Here is a 21546-nt window from a genome sequence, read left to right on the forward strand (position 1 = left end):
TCCAAGTAATGACAGCTTTTCCAGGCTACATCCTCGCTTAATCTTTTTTTTTTGAGATGGACTTTCACTCTGTCACCCAGGCTGGAGTGCAGTGGTGCGATCTCGGCTCACTGCAAGCTCTGCCTCCTGGGTTCAAGCGATTTTCCTGCCTCAGCCTCTCAAGTAGCTGGGACTACAGGCACGTGCCACCATGTCCGGCTAATTTTTTGTATTTTTAGTAGAGACAGGGTTTCACCATGTTAGCCAGGATGGTCTCGATCTTCTGACCTCGTGATCCGCCTGCCTCGGCCTCCCAAAGTGCTGGGGGCGTGACCCACCGTGCCCGGCCTCTCTTAATTTTTAAGTTGACTTTTGAGTAGGTTCACATGATTCAAAATCCAGAAAATATTTAAGTCTGTATTGATGAGTCTCCCACTGGCTTTGTGCTCTGTCAACTCACTTCCCAACCTCCCCCTTAATGAAAACCACTGTTCTCAGCCTCTTACAAATCCATTCAGAGTGTATACAGATACAGGAAAATATAAAGATAGATTTTCATTCATCCCCCCTTATCTTTTACATAGAAAGTAACATACACACCATTTGCACCTTACTTTGACACTTCGCTTGTTCTGGTGTTTTTCCATATCAGAGAGCTTCCTCACTCACTCTGTGGAGCTGGCTAGTGTTTCAATATACGAATGCATCATAATGGATTTATCTGTCCCCCTCAATGTACGTCTGGATTGCCTGAAATCTTTTACAGTTTATACACATAATGCTGCAATGAATAACTCTGTATGGGTACTATTTTGCATGGGCGTGTGTATTGTAGAATAAATTCCTTGATGTTGAATTGCTGGGTTAAAGGATCCAAGCCTTTGTAACTGGGATGAATACTATTCGACTCCCCCCGGAGGCTGCACCATTTCACACTCCACCAGCAGTGTATGAGAACACCAGTTTCTTTCAAGATTTGCCAGTGAAGCATGTCACCAAATTTAGGATTTGTTTTGCTAACCTAGTAAGTGAAAAACTGTATGTTAGGCAGACGGTTTGCTGACCCTCTGAGTGAGTGAGGTTGGGTTTCTTTTCGTATGCCTAAAGGCCTTGAGTGTTTCATTCTCTGGGAATTGTCTGTGTTCCTTGCCCATTTTTCTCTTGGATTGTTTAAAAAAAAAAAAAAAAAAGCCCCTTTTAGAAATAAGAGCCGCCACAGCTACCATACTCTGCTATATTTAAGACCTACTATTTGAAGAACAAGAAATGAGAATACTGCCTGGATCCATTCAAGCAGGAGTAGTTTCTCTCAAGTGCAAGAGAGGGTAGGAGCTGTGCTTCATGTTCAGTCTGCTGAGGTAGTAACAGCTTTAGTCTGCTTAGCATGCTTTCCCTTTCCCACTGTTCTGCAAACACAACCCAATCTCTCTTTCTAGAAGAAAGTCAAATCCACTCCCTACCCCCAAAACATGTCAGAGCTCTTGACTGAGGTCTGGCCAGAAAGTCTCTTCCCTCTGACTGCTGTGATTGGTCAGTGGATTATCATGTGACCTAGGCCTGCCCAATCACAGCCCTCCCTGGGGCTCTGACCAGCTCTATAGAGAAAAAAGTCCCCTTGATTTTTACTGGGGTCACTACCTTGAGGAACAATGCAGGACAACTTGGCTATGTCAGGAAAACCTGTCTGGGAAGGAAGTCAACCAAAAGAAAACAAAATTGAGAGAAGGAAAAAAAAAAAAGAGAGAGAGAGAGAGAAAGATGCCTTATAGCCTCAACTCAGCCCTGGGACCCCACCATGCCAGGAACCAGGATTCAGCCCCTTGGTCTTCCCAGCTCCACAAGCCAGTAGATGCCTCCTCTGCTTGAGACCAGGTTTCTGTCCCTTATCACGGAAGACGCCCTAACACAAACATCTACAAAGACTTGCACTCACCCTCTCGGTGCTGATGTCCAGAGCGTCACAGACTGTGATGGCAAAGTGCTTGGACCTTTCAAAGCTCCCTTTCCCGACGCTGTTAGACCCATCTAACAGAAACAGGATGTCCACTGCAGCGGAGCACCACATCACTACGGAGAGCAGGACAGACAGGTGACAACCATTAGCAAGTGGGTCTCATTTCCGAAGCAGAGTGAAGGCATAAACAGCCTTGTGATGGGCCAGGCTGCTGCCCCTCTTAGCATGAAAGGGGAAAACTAACCTGCAGAAGGTGGCCCTCCTCTGAAGCAGGAAGCACAGGCACCACGGGTGTGATGCCCACAAATGGGCCCTTACATGAAAGCCTTTGTGTTATAACAATGGAAGAACCTAGTTCAACAATGCCAATTAAGCTCTATGAGGGGGTCTACTGGGCCAGTGAGCAGCACTGAAAAGGCTTGGTCCCAGGCCTTGGAGGGCCACAATCTAGTGTGGACACGGGCACCCCGATGTGTGGGGCCATATTACCCAAGAGTTCAGTAGCAGTAACAGCGGTCATGTGGAGGGATACTGACTAAGGTGGAAAAGGAAGGAATATGGTGGGAGATGGGCATGGCAGGTAGCCACTCCATCACCTGGTGAGCAGATAACAGAAAACCTTGAGGCACAGGCCAAGTAATTCAATAATAAAGATTTACTAAGGCTGGGCATGGTGGCTCACACCTGGAATCTCAGTACTTTGGGAGGCCAAGGTGGGCAGATTGCTTGAGTTCAGGAGTTCAAGATCAGCCTGGTAACATGACGAAACCCCGTCTCTACTAAAAACACAAAAATTAGCTGGGCGTGATGCATGCTTATGGTCCCAGCTACTTGGGAGGCTGAGGGCAGGAGGATCGCTTGAGCCCAGGAGGTCAAGGTTACAGTGAGCTGAGATTGTGCCATTGCACAGCAGATCCTGGGCAACAAGAGCAAGACCCTGTCTTTAAAACAAAACAAAAAAAGTGTTTACTGAGCTATTTTGTTTGTTTTTGAGATGGAGTTTCCCTCTTGTTGCGCAGGCTGGAGTGCAATGGCACAATCTCAGTTCACTGCAATCTCCACCTCGTGGGTTCAAGCAACTCTCCTGTCGCAGCCTCCTGAGTAGCTGGGATTACAGGCACCCACTTTTGTTTGTTTTTAAACCAAGTAACTTGGTCAGGTCGCTGTTTGGGGGCAATGACTGGCTACAGCATGAAAGAAAGATGGGAAAGGGGCAGCAATTCTCTGGGAGAACACGGTTCTCCTCCAGTCCCTCATGCAGAGGTCTGAGTGGGCATCCAGAGGGTTAAGAAGAACCTGGGCTTACTTTTGCTGGCAACTGAAATCTTCCCAATGGTTTCTCTGCTTACATGGACTTCCTGGAGAGGGAGAGATGGGGGCACTAGGAGAGAAAACACCAGAAGCAACCATTAAAATGCTGAGAGGGGAGGAGGCTCAATCTCCACAGTAAGTGACCGGACTGAACAGGTAACAGCAGAGAAACCTAGAATGTGGGGGAGTGATGATTCTTGCATCTCAAAAATTACCAGACGGATAACATAAAGAAAACCCCCAATTACCTCACTTCTGTGAGGTATCTTTGTATTTAAATGTGGGTAGTTTTAAGAGAAAGAATAAAAATAACACACAGTGGGGCTCTAGAGAGCCTGTGATTCTGAAAACTTCCCCCTGGTCAGGTGTAATAACCACAGTCTCCTGCTACCTCTAGGCACATCCTTGGAAGCTCCCTCACTACCCCTGCCAGGCCCCTCAGGAAATACATCTCACTGCCTTAAAGATTAATCTTCATGCCAGGTGTGGTGGCTCATGCCTATAATTCCAGCACTTTGGGAGGCCGAGGTGGGTGGATCATGAGGTCAAGAGATCGAGATCATCCTGGCTAACACGGTGAAACCCCATCTCTACCAAAAATACAAAAAATTAGCCAGGCATGGTCGTGGGTGCCTGTAGTCCCAGTTACTTGGAGGGCTGAGGCAGAAGAATGGTGTGAACCTGGGAGGCGGAGCTTGCAGTGAGCCGAGATCACACCACTGCACTCCAGCCTGGGCGACAAGAGTGAGGCTCCGTCTCAAAATAAATAAATAAATAAACAAACAAACAAACAAATTAAAAAATAAAAATACAGAAATTAGCTGGGCATGGTGGTGTGCACCTGTAGTCCCAGCTTCTCTGGAGGCTGAGGGAGAACTGCTTGAACCTGGGAGGCAGACGTTGCAGTGAGCGGAGATTGAGCCACTGCATTCCTGCCTAGGTGACACAGCGAGACTCTGTGACAAAGAGGGGAGGAGAGAGGGGAGGGGAGAGGGGAGGGAAAATTGGAAGGCAGGGGTAAGACCCCGAGGAGGTCACAGGATTGCTGAACAGTGAGCCACCCACGAGGGAAGTCCTGAAGACAATAAGGGGTCCCCAGAAGGGACGTTTGGAAAGACCAAAATCCTCTCCGCAACTGCAGCTGGTAGGTGTCTAGTGGCAGAAGAGAAGTACACTCAGATGCTTTGTAAATGTCAACGTGCAGCGACTAAACACAGAGGAAACAAAGCTAGAGGGGCAGAGCCTCGGAGCAGCCAGGTCACCAAAGTAGGGCAGATGAAGGAACACGAGCAGGCTGGGTGTGGTGGCTCACGCCTGTAATCCTAGCACTTTGGGAGGCCAAGGTGGGCCCATCACCTGAGGTCAGGAGTTCAAGACCAGTTTGGCCAACATGGTGAAACCCCATCTCTACTAAAAATATAAAAATTAGCCAGGTGTGTTGGCGGGCACTTACAGTTCCATCTACTCGGGAGGCAAAGGCAGGAGAACTGTTTGAACCTGAGTGGCAGACGAGCATGGGGGCTGCTGTGAAGAGAGGTGAAGGAGAAACAGCAGGGAGGACAGGAGGAATCACACAGTACAGGGCACCTGGTCTTAAGGTTTGCAACTGCCAGGAAAGTGATGACAAGAGAGACTCCAAAAGAGGGTTTCAGTCTGGGGGAGTGACAGCAATGACCCACATTATTGGTCAACCTGCTAACTCAGCACCCTCTTGGCTGGTTCCAGCTCTGTCTTTCCCAGCTCCTTCCCGTTCACTAGTCCCCCATGCAAACTAAACTAGTCTTTCTCCATACCATATCTTTGAACAGACAGTTCCTGCTCACCTAATACTCCCTCCTCCCCTCAATCTCTACTCATGGAGATTCTAAGTCAATGTGCTGAGCCAGCAGTCAGCTCCACAGCCAAAAGTTGCCGGACAAATCTCTCTCATTAGATCTGGCACAGTCTGCTGCTGCTGTTTTGCCACCAGAGACAGAAACAAGACTTAGACTAGAAAGAAAGACAGTAGACATAATTAAAGAAAAGAAAATCCACATGCATTAAAAAAATGGCAGCTATTGGGACAGAGGCAGGGGCAGCATCAAAAACAAAAACAAAAACAAAAACAGGCTGGCGGGGTGGCTCAGGCCTGTAATCCCAGCACTTTGGGAGGCCAAGGCAGGTGGATCACCTGAGGTCAGGGGTTCGAGACCAGCCTGGCCAACAGGGTGAAACCCCATCTCTACTAAAAATACAAAAAATAGCTGGGTGTGGTGGCAGGCATCTGTAATCCCAGCTACTTGGGAGGCTGAGGCAGTTGAATCACTTGAACCTGGGAGGCAAAGGCTGCAGTGAGCCAAGAGTATGCCACTGCACTCCAGCCTGGGTAACAGAGCAAGACCCCATCTCAAAAAAAAAAAAAAGAAAGAATTACAGGCTTTCTGCTCACTGCATTCAGAGATCACGACCATGCCAACTCCTGGGCCCATTGCAGCCCACCCCATAATGTGGTGCTGTTCCCACGAGCCCCTCGCCTGACTGCCTGGAAGCTCCCCGACGGCAGGGACATTTCCACCCAGTCCTCCACAGAGCCTCGTCCAGCCCTCTGCATACAACACACAGGCCCTAAGGTTTCCTGAACTGAGTCCGTGAATTATTCTCCTGGCAAAGGGCCCAGTAGCTGAGGAATCCTCAAGACCCCACAAAGAATAGAAAAATACAGTTTCTTTTTAAATATGTTACCAGCAAATTCTCCAGCTGAAGGCAGGCCAGCCATCTGCCCAGGATGGGAAGGTAGGGGAGCTCTGTGAGCAGAGACCACTCACTAAAGATGTCACTCAGCTAACTATGCCCCTGTGCCCTGTGCTCAGCTGTCATGGCAGGTGGCAGGCTTCAGGTGAGCCCACCTTGAGCCCGGGTGACATCCCCACGCTCCCTGTGAAATGTCCTCAGGACTGCAGAGGCTCCCCCTGAACAGGCAGCTGCTTCATGTGTGATTGCTGCTGCTTTTTCCAACCAAGGCAGCAGCCCCCCTGAAGACCAGCTGCCTGGACTCCGGAACGTCAATCTGCAGGATGGGTGACACTATTGAGCTGGCAGGGTTGAGAATCACTAATCTAGTCAAATTCTTTCACTTTACAGATATGACAGCCAAGTCTTAGAGAGAACTTTTGTACATTCTTATCTTTCCAGAGAAGCCGAGTGGTACGGACAGCCCAGGAGTAGGGAGAACTGGGTGTTAGTCCCAGCTTTGCCACATAGCTGTGTGACCTCGGGCAAGTCACAGGGCCTCTCTGGGCCTCCCCTGCCTCATCTGTACAACCCAAGGATGATGAGATCAAGTGTATGTGATCGCAATCGGGAGGTTGGACAGGGCCACAGAAGGCAAAGGTCCATGACAAGCTGGAACAGAACCTGGACTGTGCCCGGGACTACAGAGACTTCATTCAGGCCCTGGCCCCAAACACATCTCACCACTCCCCAACCCCTTGGCCATGAAGCTGCTGTGTTACACTCTCCATCCACCCCACCTGGCTTAGAGACAGAGGGAGACAGGTGGGCTGGGCAGCCAGGCTGGAGCCACCAGCCTTTCTGATCCCCGCGAGGTTCCAGGAAACAGGCAGGTGTTAACAGTAGCCAATTCAGCAGAGAACAAATATCTATCTACTCATGGAAACACAGACCAAGGAGGAATTGCAAAAAAGAATCCCAGAGTCCACCGTGCAACCCCTTGGCTTTACAGAAGAGGACCCGGAGCCTCACGAGGCTGGGACAGCTTGGCTGCCCAGTCCATCTGTTCTTATAAGACAACAATCTGCAGACACATTTAATTCCTTCCTACCTTCTCATATTTCAAAGAGGCTAGAACTTGAAAGGGACAAAGTGGGAAGTAAAAAGAAAGTGAATTTGCTCCATTATTTATTCATTAATCTATTTCTGGAGCATAAACTGTGAGCCCTGCCCAGTGCAGGCCCTGAAATAATACAGTGGTGAATAAAGAATGTTAAAGAATGCGCAGTCTCTTTCCTTGAGGAGCTTATGTCTTATGGAAAAGATGTCATTTTAAAAAATGCACACAAAACTCGTATCTGTGTTAAGTGCTACAGAGCAGGGGCTACAAGGGGTTTGAAGAGGGGATGAGACATGATCTAGAGGTCCCAGGGGAATCATGCTGGGGCCAAAGGATGGGGAGGAGTTTGCCAGGGTGGCAGTGTTTGGGTGAGGGGGTGGATCCAAGCAGAGAGGCAACATAATTCAGAATCTTTCTGGTGGTGGGGAGCAAGGATGCAGGCAGGACTGGAAGGAGAGTGGGCTGTTGTGCAAAGGGCACAGAGGGGACTCACGATGGCCAGGGCTAAGATGAGACAAAGCCTCTTAGGAGCCACAGAAAGTTGGCCGGGCGTGGTGGCTCACGCCTGTAATCCCAGCACTTTGGGAAGCCAAGGCGGGTGGATCACGAGGTCAGGAGTTCAAGACCATCCTGGCTAACACGGTGAAACCCTGTCTCTACTAAAAATACAAAAAAATTAACCGGGCATGGTGGCGGGCGCCTGTAGTCCCAGCTACTCAGGAGAATGAGGCAGGAGAATGGCGTGAACTTGGAGGCGGAGCTTGCAGTGAGCCGAGATCGCACCACTGCACTCCAGCCTGGGCGACAGAGTGAGACTCTGTCTCAAAAACAAACAAACAAAAACCAAAAAAAAAAAAAAAAAAGCCACAGAAAGTCACTGAAAAGTTTTAGTTGGGGGTGAAGAGGGGTCCAGACGTGATCCGATTTGCATTTTGAAATGGTCGCTGTGAAGATATGGAATCAACCCAATCAATGATAGACTGGATAGAGAAGGTGTGGTACATATACACCATGGAATACTGCGCAGCCATAAAAAGGAACGAGATCATGTCCTTTGCAGGGACATGGATGGGGCCAGAAGGCATTCTCCTCCGCAAACTGATGCAGGAACAGAAAACCAAACACTGCATGTTCTCACTTGTAAATAAGAGCTGAGGGCCGGGTGCGGCAACTCACGCCTGTAATCCCAGCACGTTGGGAGGCCAAGGCGGCCAGATCACCTGAGGTTAGGAGTTCAAGACCAGCCTAACCAATATAGTGAAACCCCGTCTCTACTAAAAATATAAAAATATAAAAATTAGCTGGGTGTGGTGGTGCGTGCCTCTAATCTCAGCTACCCAGGAGGCTGAGGCTGAGGCTGAAGCAGGAGAATTGCTTGAACCCGGGAGGCAGAAGTTGCAGTGAGCAGAGATCGCGTCATTGCACTCCAGCCTGGGTGACAGAGTGAGATTCCATCTCAAATAAATAAATAAATAAATAAATAAAATAAGTGGAAGCTGAACAATGAGAACACATGGACATGGGGAGGGAAACAACACACGCTGGGGCCTGTTGAGGGGTGGGGTGGGGAAAGGGAGAACATCAGGATAAATAGTTAACGCACGCTGGGCTCAATGCCTAAGTGATGGGTTGAGAGGTGCAGCAAACCATCATGGCACACACCATAGCACACATTTACCTATGTAATGAACCTGCACATCCTACACATATACCCTGGAACTTAGAAATAAAAAAAGAAATAGCCACTGCATGGAGAATGGTTTGGAGGAGGACCAGGGGACCCAGGGAGACCAGCAGGAGGCTTCTGCAGTGATCCAAACATGAGATGACATGGCTTAGACTAGGGAGGTAGCCACGGAGGGGAGATGCAGGTGGATTCAAGAGACCTTTAGAATTGAAAATCAACAGGATTTGAAGCAAGAAACCCCTCCACCCAACACTTCAGTACTTCCCCACCACCAATCTTACCTCTGGAAAACAGGAAAATACAGACGGTTTCCAGCAACAGGAAAGGGGGCATGTTGATATAACTACAGAGACGGGAAAAGAAGGAAAGAATCAGCAATTAGTTCTGTGAACGCCCCACATCACACCGCCAAACAAGATGCCAACTCAGCCTTTTCCAGGTCACAGATATGACCCCAGAGGCCCTCAGCACAATAACTACAGTGGCCTGGAAAAGTCCCCAATTCCCAAAAAGTCATGGAAGACTTTACTACAATTACTTTCGTTTTAGACACCAATCTAACATCTTCCCCAGGAAACCTCTCTCATCCACCCCCAAATGCACCCCACTCTCCACACGCCCTGGGAAGGTGTGCTCTCCTGCTCTCCCCGGAGTTAAGAGGCCCGGGGTGTTGGCTCTGCCTGGGTCCTGACTAGCCATGTGACTCTGGGCAAAGTCACTCCTTTCTCAGGGTCTCCATTTCTTGATGAGGAGTTAGAATTCAACAGGCTGAAGATCTGATTTTCAATGTCCTCATCTTCTGAAACCTTCTAATGCGGTTAACAAACCTTTCCCTAGATAAGACAACATCTGAAGAAAGCCTGCACTATCTAAAGTATCCACTAGTCATCACTAATCATCTAAATTATTTATAAATCATAATCTGGCTGAAGGAGGAGGAAATTTTTTATTTTATTTTTTTATTTTGAGATGGAGTCTCACTCTGTAGCCCTAGCTGGAATGCAACAGCGTGATCTCAGCTCACTGCAAACTCCGCCTCCAGGACTTAACGTGATTTTTGTGCCTCAGGCTCCCCAGTAGCTGGGACTACAGGTACACCCCACCACACCTGGCCAAGAAAAATGATTTTGTAAGAAGTTTTTTAAAAAAAACTTCACCACCCAGGCAGCAGCCACACCTGCCCCATGGTGGCAGAGAGCCTACATGAACGCAGGGACCCTAGTCCTCATCCTGGTGCCCTGTGACCTTAAGAGAGACTGCGGTTCCTCCCTTACAAAGTGAAGAGAAGGGCCCCGATGTGGCTAAGCTGTCTTATAGTTTTAAAAGTCCCACTGGATCCCTGCCTCCATCGTGAACCTATGATGTTTGGACCTCAAGATACATCCAGCTCCGTTTTTTTTTTTTTTTGACATACTTATCTGCATAAAGTTTACACACATGCTGTAACTCCGAAGTTTTTTTAAAAATAAGACCTTCGGGCTGGGCGCGGTGGCTCAGGCCTGTAATCCCAGCACTTTGGGAGGCCGAGGCGGGAGGATCATGAGGTCAGGAGATCGAGACCATCCTGGCTAACATGTTGAAACCCTGTCTCTACTAAAAACACAAAAAATTAGCCAGGCGCAGTGGCAGGCACCTGTAGTCCCAGTTACTGGGGAGGCTGAGGCAGGAGAATGGCGTGAACCAGGGAGGTGGAGCTTGTAGTGAGCAGAGATTGCGCCACTGCACTCCAGCCTGGGTGACAGAGCGAGGCTCCATCTCAAAATAAATAAATAAACAAATAATAAAATAAAAATCAACCCTTCGTGGTGGCTCACGCCTGTAATCCCAGCACTTTGGGAGGCCGAGGCAGGTGGATCACCTGAGTTCAGGAGTTCACGACCAACCTGGTCAACACGGTGACTAATGAAAATACAAAAAATTAGCCAGGCATGGTGGCAGGCACCTATAATCCCAGCTACTCAGGAGGCTGTGGCAGGAAAATCACTTGAAACCGGCATGTGGAGATGGCAAGTTCCTAAATGGAGGTCGAGTATGTGTTCCTATTTCATACACTCTCATATGGGAGATAAGTGGTTAAGGAGGACTAGAAACTCAACCAGGCCTACCAGGGTGCTGGACAGACACAGAGCATTTCTAAGGGAATGTCACCAGATAAAAAAATACATATCTGTACAAAAATCTTTACTTTTTTTTTTTTTGAGATGGAATCTCGCTCTGTCGCCCAGGCTGGAGTGCAGTGGTGCGATCTTGGCTCACTGTAAGCTCCGCCTCTCGGGTTCATGTCATTCTCCTGCCTCAGCCTCCAGAGTAGCTGGGATTACAGGCGCCCACCACCATGCCTAGCTAATTTTTTGTATTTTTAGTAGAGACAGGGTTTCACTGTGTTAGCCAGGATGGTCTCGATCTCTTGACCTGGTGATCTGCCTGCCTCAGCCTCACAAAGTGCTGGGATTACAGGCGTGAGCCACCGTGCCTAGCCAAAAATCTTTATTTTCACACTTAAAAAGAATCACATCCTCATTCCAACAGCTTTACTAGGCTTGGCCAACCCAGTATATTACACGCTCACTCAGGTACTTGGAACATTACTGCAGAGCTCCTTAACCAATTGAGTCAGGGCAAAGTGGTCACTTACCCCACAGCCAGACTCTGGATTTGTCTCCTGGGAGGACACCATGCCTGGCACAGGCTGAGGGGGCAGCTGCAGTGGAACTTTGCCCCCAGATTATGAACCATTGTAAGTAGCACAATTCTCATGGCTAATTTCACTTCAGATTGTCATGTTTATTGATGTGGAGCTTTCTGAATAGGGAGGTTGAGGCACTGCCAGGTGCTCAGTAAAACAAATATTTCTTATAGCGCTCTAGATTGAGGGCAGCAGTCAGTGGTAAAATAAATTTCAGTAGCATGTTCCTGACAGGTTATATAGCAGCCCTGGCTCAAGGACTTCTCCCCCTGCACGATTCCTAAGACTGTTTGCTAGTTGATTCTTTGTTTTGGGAATTTGATGGTTTTGATGAATTTGCTGTGATCCAGGGGTGTTCAAGTACTTCTCTGAGCATTGACCTCTGGCTGGGATTGTGCTTCAACAGTCTTGAAATGAGGTCCCTGGGTTATAGTCAGGGAATGTGAATTCAACTCGTGATACCTTTTTTTTTGAGATGGAGTTTCTTTCGCTCTTATTACCCAGGCTGGAGGGCGATGTCACGGTCTCGGCTCACTGCAACCTCTGCCTCCCAAGTTCAAGTGATTCTCCTGTCAGCCTTCTGTGTAGTTGGGATTACAGGCATATGCCACCATGTCCAGCTAATTTTTGTATTTTTAGTAGAGACGGGGTTTCACTATGTTGATCAGGCTGGTCTCGAACTCCTGATCTCAGGTGATACGGCCGCCTCGGCCTCCCAAAGTGCTGGGATTACAGGCATGAGCCACCGTGCCTGGCCCAACCCGTGATATTCTTTTGTAGGTCTCTTGGTATGTGTTTGCCTCAGAAGGAGGCTTCCCAACTAAAAATGTATAGCAAAGTACACCAAGGCTCCAGAGATCCACCTTCTCATCATGCATCTGACCTTCAATCATCTCGCGGGGGGCGGGGGAGGGAGTCCAGGGTGCCACAGAGAGTGGTCCTCCTGGGGGATGGAGCATGTACTGACCACACAATATCCTCCGGCTGTATGGTTATTTCCATGATGCCACCAGATTCTACCTAATTCTAGAATATGCACCACTTGGAACAGTCTATAGAGCTCCTTGGATTTCAAAGCAGTCCTAAAACAAACTATTATAAAACAAATATCCCCACCAGCCGAGAGTCTTCGTGCAGGGTCTTCCTGCTTCAAATAACTAAGAGGCTCAAGTCTTCCCCTGATTTAAGTGAAAATCAGACACCTAACATGGCAAGAGCCAGGATGTCAGGACCTCCCCAGACATGATCAAAGGGAGAAAGGTGGCGGGAAGGATACTGGCCTGCAGCACACACTTCCTGCTAGCTTCCAGCCCTGCGCATGCCAGCAAGAAAGACTCATGGTTTCCCTTTCCCCTAAGGACATGTTTGTTTTTTTCCCTCTCTTACTCCACACCACAGAGGCAGAGCAAGCCCCCACCTGCCACCTGTGAGTCACACAGGGGCGAGGCATTGAGGATGCAGTGAAGAGCTTCTCAATGCTGCCTGTAGTCCTTAGGTTCAGGATGATCTTGAGTTACAGCTTCTGACCCTGGGCACTGGCAGGAGACTAAGGCTCAGGCCTGTTCATTATTTATAAAACAAGGATTCTAGCAGCCACTTCCCCAGGCTGCTGTGAGGATAAAGTGGAAGGAAGTACAGAAGGTTCCTACCACGTAGGAAGGCACCCAGGAAACACAGGCCCCTTCCCTCCATGCTATGAGACCAACTTAAGCAGCTTGATCTCGATCCACTATGTGCCTCTGCTTGCCCAGCTGCATGTTTTTCCCAAGTCGCCCGTTTCTGCTCATTAAAATAGAATGTATGCTGGCAATCTGCAAATACACACAGGAGGTCAAATGCCTTCTCCTAGTTGTTTGGTTCAATCAGACGGTGTTGACTCTGCAACCTCTGCGGCACCTCCCTGTCCTGTCCCCCTCAGTGCAACCCCTATCGTCACACAGCCCATGCTGAAACTACCGGTGATACGTTTGTCTTGACCGCCAGGTGGCAAATGCCTGAGACTACAGACTGCATCTAGTCTCTGCTGGAACTCCAGAGACCTACATGTCTGCTCCTTGCTGGCTAGATAAACGAAACACCAGAATACCTCCTGCAGGAGGGCTAGAGGGACACTTTCAGGGCATTGTTGCACTCACTGTGTTCACTGCATTCTTTTTTATACCAAGATTACTGAAATGAATGCTATTGCAATGCTGGTGAAGTATTGTTTGCACTCTATTCCCACCCAGTCATCTCAAATAGGCAGCTCATTCCCCTTTCATATCAAAATTTTCCTACGATACTAATTTGACCTCCAAAATACAGCCCTACACCTGGAAAGCTTTTTTTTTTTTTTTAAAGGGTAAATTCCACAGTAAAAATCAACAGCTGCTACCATGTAATGAGCATTTCTTGTGTGCCTGCCACCAGGCTCAGCCCTTCGTGTCTTCTCTCCTAATCCTCGCAGCCAGCCAGGGAGGGTATATTATCCCCATTTCACAGGTGAGAAAACTGAGACACAGAGAAGTGAAGTGTTCTGCCCCAGCTTACACAGCTTATCAGTGGATCAGATTCCATTCTGGCCTCCTAGCATCACCTTCACGGTTCTGGGGAAAGCTGCCACAGAATGTTCAACAAGGGAGAGGTGCTGGGGCTGCCGGTAAGAGGGGACACTCTGGCAGAAGTCCAGGCTCCAGAAAACAGGCTATGAACTCAGGGCAGTTCAGAAGCACAGAAGCACAGTTTTAAAAATCTGTCACCCTGAATCCTGCACGTTGGCAATTCCATCCCCTGTTCCCCCCGCCCCTGCCACCCGCCATCCACCCCCCTTCCCACCGGCTAATACCTGCCAGCAGCTCCCACACTCCATCCAGCACAAGATGAGATTTACCAGGGCCCTCTGGCTTCCTATAAAGTAGTTGGGAGTGATCTGCAAGCCAGGGGCTGGAACAGACCACCCATTCTCAGGTACACCTCACCAAGCTTTTCCATTACACCTCGCTCATCACCTTGTTCCCTTCTGTTCCATTACTCATGCTAATCCCACGCGTTATTTCTGGCTTCTGGAGTTCTCATCCATGGATGTCGATGCTCCCCACGCCCCCGATCTCCTCATCAGAGTGTGGCCTTCGGATCCTGGTTCCACGCAGCACCAGCTGCACTTGGGACAGCAGGCATGTGAAGTCTGCTGCAGGATGCCACAAAAATTTCCACTGCGCACTACCCAGGAATTACATTTCCCATGACACAGGAAGAAATAAAAGCCAAAACAAAGCTACTTTTTAAAAAAAGAAGAGCTGGATTGGGGATAGCTGAAGGCAGTTTTGCAGGATAATGTCTGCCTTCTCTACCGTCGGAAATGAAATGAGTGTAGGGAAAAAGAGGAAACCATTTCTACCTCCTTACAAAATGCAATTCCAGTCCCAAATAGATTAGCCCTCGGCAGCCTCCTCCGAATCAGCAGGATGGAAATCGGAGCCCTTTACAAGAACAGCATACATCTGAAGGGGAAGGCTAAAGTCAGAGGTAAAAATCTCCGGTGGGGAAGTCTTTGCTGTAACAATCATCTTGTAACCTTTGGCAAAACATTTGGCTCAGGCCCAGAGTGTCAGCAGATGTGGAGGACACATTTCTACTTTAATACGGCAGAGAGCATTTTAAAAGCTGCTTGGGGAAAGTCATGCTCCCCCTAAAAGAATTAGTCAAGTTTCAGAACCCAGTGGCCTGACAACCAAAAGTCAGCACCAAGGAATGAACTACATGAGATTTCCCTGGAAATGCGAATTCCCCGGAGGATTAGGGAGAAAAGCCGGGAAGATAGGCACAGATCACAAGCCCTCCCACACTCTGCATCTGCAGACATTTTTAGCCAGAAGAGAGTTCATGTTTGTTTTGACAGATGATATCTGAAAATGCTTTAAATTGTACACAATCCGAATTCACTGTGTGGGACACTGGGATAAGCCCTGAGGTGTGGGAGAACACACACAGGACCCAAAGTCGAGAGACAGGATTCCAACCTAGCTCTGCTCCTAGCAGCTGGGTGACTGCAAGCAACAACCTACCCCTGCCTTAGTTCCTCATCTGCCAAATGGGGAGAATCTCAGTTTCATAAACTCCCCCAGTGTTGGTTGTAAAGATTCAGTGAGACAGGGTAGAAAAGTCTCTGCTAAATAGTAAAACGCTCTCTAAATGAATGATGCTAAAAGTTTATCATTGCCTTTAATATATTCATTTCATTTAACAACACTTATAACCTGAAGGGTAGGTATTACCATTTCCATTTTTACAGATGAGGAAATGATCTTGGAGAAGACGAGACCCAAGGCCACAGAGCGAGAAAACCCCAAGCTTAGAGTCCAGCCCAGGGCTTCTCAGCTATGACCACAGGCACGCAGTACAGACATGCACCGGTACACAGAGGCACGTGGTACACAGAGACATGCGGCACACAGAGGTACCAGAACGCAGAGGCACACAGTACACATAGGCACCGGTACGCAGAGGCACCGCGGTATGCAGAGGAACGTGGTACACAGAGCAATGTGGTACACAGGGACACGTGGTACACAGAGGCATCGGCATGCAGATGCACCTGGTACTAGGAGGCATACGGTATGCAGATGCACTGGAAAGAGCAACCATCTGATGTCAGGACACCTGAGCACAAGCCTCCTGGGTAAATTTCTTCACTTCAGTCTCTCAATTTCCTTCTGTGTAAAATGGAGGTAACACCATCCATCCCATTTTCCTGGAAAGGTTGTCGCCAGGATCCCATGAAACCACGATGTGAAGGCTCCCAGGGAAAGGGCAAAGTTTCCTAATTTGAGAGCGGGGAAATCTAGTTCAAGAGAAGAGACTCATGATCAGGAAAGGAAGGGGAGGACTGAGGGTCGTAATCACATTCAAGGGAAGTCAGCAGGTAATGTTGTGGGTGGAAGAGGAAAAGTAAGCAGTCCAGAGCTGTTTAGAAGATGAAATGGCACAAAAAGGAAGGACTTCAAATGTATTCAGCTGTCCCAGTGTGCTGCCTTGGGGTTATACAGACACACTTTGCAGGGAATGCACACACACAGTCACCAAGAGACTTCCAATAGCTTCCTCAATGATGGGAGGTGGGGATTTGTTTTATTTTAAAATAGCCTTATTGGATAAAATTTAAAATGAGCAATTCTGTTGCAGCCCTCCCAATTAAACTAGGTTTTCATTTACTGATATGTTAACTCAAAAGTTTGAGGCTAGAAGAGAGGTTGTTCTAAAACAACCTCGTAGTATTGCTGACCCTCCCCTTGCTATAATTATATGAAATTTCATTTTTCCAGTAAAAAGTATTAAGCACCTGCCCTGTGCCCAGTACCCTTCCAGGTGCTGAGGATGCAAGGACAATGCTTTGTAAGATGCATACACGTCAGGGGAGTTATTATCAAAAGGCATTCTCACCAGGAGCTTACCTCTGATGCCATCACTGCCAAATAACGATTGTGTTGTTTATGATGCTCATTAAAAAGCCAGGAGGGGAAATGTCAATGTATATTACTGAGCAAAAGACACCAATCTGAGAAGGCTACATACTACATGATTCCAATCATAAGACATTCTAGAAAAGGTAAAACTATTGAGATAGTAGAAAGATCAGTGATTACCATGGATTGTAGGGAGGGCAGGATGCACAGAGGATTTTTAGGGTAGTGAAACTATGCTGTTTGATACTATAATGGTGGATTTGTGTCATTTTACATTTGTCCAAATGTAAAATGTACAACAGGACAAACCCCAGTACAAACTGTGAACTTTGGGTCATAATGATGTGCCAATGTCAGTTCATCAGTTGGAACAAATGTACCACTGCAGTGGGGGATGCTGATAATGGGGGAGGCTGTGCATGGGTGGGGATAGGAGGTATATGGGAAATCTGTGCCTTCTGCTCAATTGTGCTTTGAACCTAACACTCTAAAATTGGGTCTCGGTTTTCTCATCCATAAAAACGTGGGCTTCTGACTATGATTCATCCCAGGGGCTTGTGCCTATTGAAGAGAGGGGAAACAGTGGCTGTAATCTCTGGATGGTAGACCAAAAACCAGATTTAAAGAAAATACACTGATGGTTTTCAGCCAGACAGAGATGATGAGGCAAGCAATCCTCTTCTCCAACCTGGGATTTGCCTGGAGACCTAGTCTGAGAAATTCTTATACTACTAGGAGATGGCTCTGGGCTGGATTTCTACAAAAGAAGAGTAAGGCCTGAGGAGCTCTGTACCCCCATCAGTCACAAGAGAGGATGGCTTCAGTCTGCTGAAAGCCAGCAGCATTTACAAATTCATGCCTGTGGCTTTTGCCAACTCTAGTGGTACCTTTCTGACCTCTTCACTTCTCTTTCCTGACTCTTCAATAAATCAACATTTCTGAATATAGTGTCACCTTGAGAGCAAAAGAGACCTTGAATTTTTGGGACTCAATCTATAAAACACTTACAGGTTCTGGGATTTTACTTAAAGCAGCTTATAATTTGAAAAATGTACACATTCTAATTATTCCAATCTCCAAGACATCAAACGCATAGCATGGTGTCCCCATCGCAAGACCCCTCTCAGCTGGAGCCCTTGATTCCACAGTCACAAGCGGCAAGGTGCCCTCCTCCCTTCTCTTCTTTCTGGTGCCCCCAGCAAGTTTTCAAGGTGCAGTTCTGAGACTCCCCCATTCACCATCCCAGCAGGCGGGAGGGATGTGTGGGAAAGGTCGGCTTAGCTACATCAAGTTTTGTTAGCCTTATTGGAAGGGAAGGAGACACGCAGGAAGCAGGGCTGAGCCAGGTGGGGGAAGTCACCAGAATGATAAATCCCTGGACTTCCCATTGCCCAAGCGCCAGGACTCTCAGGGCAGCCCTCTCAGGTTCTACTTGCAGACACTTCGCTGGGGGCACTCGTTTTGCCTGGGAAAACTGCCCCAAGTCCCCCTTAACACCTGTATATGTCCTGTAATGGGGTGTGGGGTGGAGGCGAGCATGTCACCAAATACTTTATTCAAAGGGCGAGTCCCTTTCCGCGAACGCCAGGGAAGGAGGCCGCGCGACTGTGCCAGGCAGGCAGCTTGGGTTTAATACGTGCCCTTCTCCACCCCTGTACCCAGAGCCGCTACCCCCTTACCTGCTGACCGCACCCCTCCCAAAACCCCGCCAGCTCGCCCGGGTGGGACCACGAGGGGCTAGGAGGCCGGCGCGCGCCAGGTGCGCTCTTCCCCCGACGCCGCCGTCCCGGGAAGGCCGCACTCAGGTGCGCGCAGACAATGCGAACAAAGCCCGCACCCTCTGCGGGGCCGCGCAGCCCAGGTGCTCTGGGTAGGGGTGACCGGGCTGAGGGGGCCCCAGTCCGGGGAGCGCGAATCAGTCATCGGCGGCCCGCGCTGGTGGGTACCTGGGCGCCAGAGCCAACTCGAGGCTAGGACTCACCGGGAGGAGCGCAGCGACCAGCGCTAGGTGCCCGGGCAGCTCTGCTCACAGGCGCGGGCGCGGCTGGGGCCAGGGGGCGCTACCGGACAACAGGAGGGGCGCCCGGGGCGCGGCTGCCACGTGGGACACCTGTTTGTCTCTCCCGGGAGAGGGCGGTATGACCCGACCGGACCGAGGTCGGAGGCACTACCGCCAGGGAGGTGCATCGAGCCCCTAGTGTTTTTTAACGCTGAATCAGCCAAGGTCCGCAAATAAACAAGTACTTACTTCTTCGCGGGTCACCCAGCCTCTGAGCGGTGCAGCAGCGAACACTGTGCCACCAGCTGACTCCTCCACGGGCTTTATAGCTCCTTGAAAAAATGTTGACTTTGGCATCTCTTCTATTTGTCGTGGCAATTGCCTTTAATTACCTGTCCCTCCTATTATTGTAGTTGGGTAATAAGCGGACCTTTTGGCCATTATCCTTAAGTCTGGAGGGCATTTGATTTTTTAAAAAAACAACAAAAAAAAGCACAATGCCTAGCATGATGCTTTATATAAAGTAAGCTCTCGATGAACGTTGACTATGACTGCACAATCTATAATTTCCACACTTCATTTAAAAACTGTCAGTGCATGCCTGTTCATTGCATTAAAAAAAAAAGAAAAAACAGTAAGCAAACTGATAAATCACTCATTTTCCACCACCCAGCGATAATCACTGTTAACATTATGGTGTATGTTCTTCTAATGTCATTCTATCTATGCAAAAATTTATATATTTTTAGTTCATTCCATACAAAATGTACATTACTCAGATTTTCCACTTCCTTTTTTTGAATGTCTATGTTTTGAGCCACTACATAATGTTTTAACATACTTAACCTATCTGCTATTGTTGAATATTAAACTTTCCATTTTAATACAATTAGATGTATTTGTGCTTTTGTCCAATTACTTCCTCGGAATAAACTACAAAAAGGTAAATTTCTAGGATACAGGTTTTATACAATTTAAGACTTTTGATGCATATTATCAAATTGTCCTCAAGGAAGGTTGACCTGCTTCCTCTTTTCCATGCTCCTTCCTGTTATTCTTGTAAATGTCAATTTGATAGGAAAATAATTTGTTTTACACCTTTCCTGTCTGTAGTTCTCAGTTAATTTCCAAGCCTCCCGACACTGACAGCTTCTAGTGAAAGTGGCCCATGGTGACTTTAATGTTGCAAACCTCATTGAAGGAGGCTGGAGGAAGGACTCATTTATTCCTGTAATTCATTTATCCCAGTAACATTTACTGAGCGCCCAAAAATAAAAACAGGGCCACACCAGAGCAGCAGACATAATGTACCACCAGCATGCCATCCCCACAGGGGACAGCAGTTGGTCTTGAGGTCTAACTGCTGGGGAGGGATAGTCTCTGCCTCTACATCAGCAATGCCCCAGAGAAATACTGCACAAGCCACATGTGTAATTTTCAATGTTCTAGTGGCCACATTTAAAAAGAAAAGAAAGTGAAAAGAAACAGGCAAGCTGGATTTCAGTATTAACCTAAAGATCCAGAATATTATCTCAACATGTAATCAATAAAGATGTTTATACTGTCTTCAAAGTCCTTTTGTTTGGAGACACATTCTCACTGTTGCCCGGGCTGGAGTGCACTGGCACGATCTTGGCTCATTGAAACCTCCTCCTTCCAGGTTCAAGTGGTTCTCCTGCCTCAGCCCCCTTAGTAGCTGGGATTACAGCTGCCCGCCACCATGTCCGGCTAATTTTTGTATTTAGTAGAGACGGGGTTTTGCCACGTTGGCCAGGCTGGTCTCAAACTCCTGACCTCATGTAATCCACCCGCCTCAGCCTCCCAAAATGTTGGGATCATAGGCATGAGCCACCACGCCTGGCCAATCCTGTTGTATTCTATACTCACAAGCACATCTCAATTTAGAGTGGTCGCATTTTTAAGTGCTCAATAGTCACATGGGGTTAGTGGCCTGTACTGCTCCAGAGGAGATGTCCAACAAAGACAAATCCCAGGTCCTCAAGAAAGTGGAAATCCTACCTATGACAACCCTTTCCCCGCACCCCTTACGCTGTTTCAGTGACCAGCATACTTCAGGTTTACCTTGGAGAAGCCACATTTCAACACTGGTTGTTCCTGAAGTATTTGGCATATCTTTAATTTGGGGGTGGGGGTGGTATTTCACATTTTCATTCCGTGATTATGAAGAACTGAAAGTATAACTACAGTGAAGATACCTGTTGCTTCAGACTTCACTTCAATGTATAATCGGTCTGTCCGGGATGTGCACGCCAACAGGAGGGTACAGGCCATGGTGAGTGATGAGTGATGAGTGGGTGACCAGCAGGGGTGGAGTCTTTTTATGCAGAAAGCTGGATAACTACTTGTGTCATCCATGACATCCCTTCCTTAGTGAAGATTTACAAGGATTTAAAAAACAAAGTTATTATGAATTACCATCATCCTAAGGGGCATGTAAGCTTCTTGCTTCCCAGGCGCTTACCTTACTCATCTTTGCAGCCCAATGCTTGGTAACTTGCACACAGTAAATGCCCTCAGAAATAAATAAAAATCCCATGTCCTCCACTGACTGAAAGGACCCCCTCTTGTCCAAGGGGACCCCAGAGAAATATTTTTGAGACTTAGTCTCGCTCTATTGCCCAGGCTGGAGTGTAGTGGCT

At 48.1% G+C, this 21546-nt stretch overlaps 1 protein-coding gene across 2 annotated transcripts in view; it reads right to left on the minus strand.

Annotated features, from left to right (window-relative positions):
• Positions 1–19183, minus strand: part of VWA2 (von Willebrand factor A domain containing 2) — a 51559-nt gene extending 32376 nt beyond the window's left edge. The window contains exons 1-4 of one of the 2 annotated variants that reach the window (XM_023206650.2): positions 18567–18824; positions 9042–9103; positions 3240–3314; positions 1913–2046 (exon numbers count right to left, since the gene is read on the minus strand). In XM_023206650.2, the coding sequence (XP_023062418.1) occupies positions 1913–2046; positions 3240–3314; positions 9042–9093 (261 nt within the window). In that variant the 5' untranslated portion in view covers positions 9094–9103; positions 18567–18824. Of the gene's footprint in view, positions 1–1912; positions 2047–3239; positions 3315–9041; positions 9104–18566; positions 18825–18868 lie in introns of those variants that run through there. The other variant, XM_023206649.3, reaches the window with a different exon arrangement.
• Between the last annotated feature and the right edge of the window lie 2363 nt (positions 19184–21546).

This window comes from Piliocolobus tephrosceles, chromosome 9 (assembly GCF_002776525.5).
Source record: "Piliocolobus tephrosceles isolate RC106 chromosome 9, ASM277652v3, whole genome shotgun sequence".
Lineage (NCBI taxonomy): Eukaryota > Metazoa > Chordata > Mammalia > Primates > Cercopithecidae > Piliocolobus > Piliocolobus tephrosceles.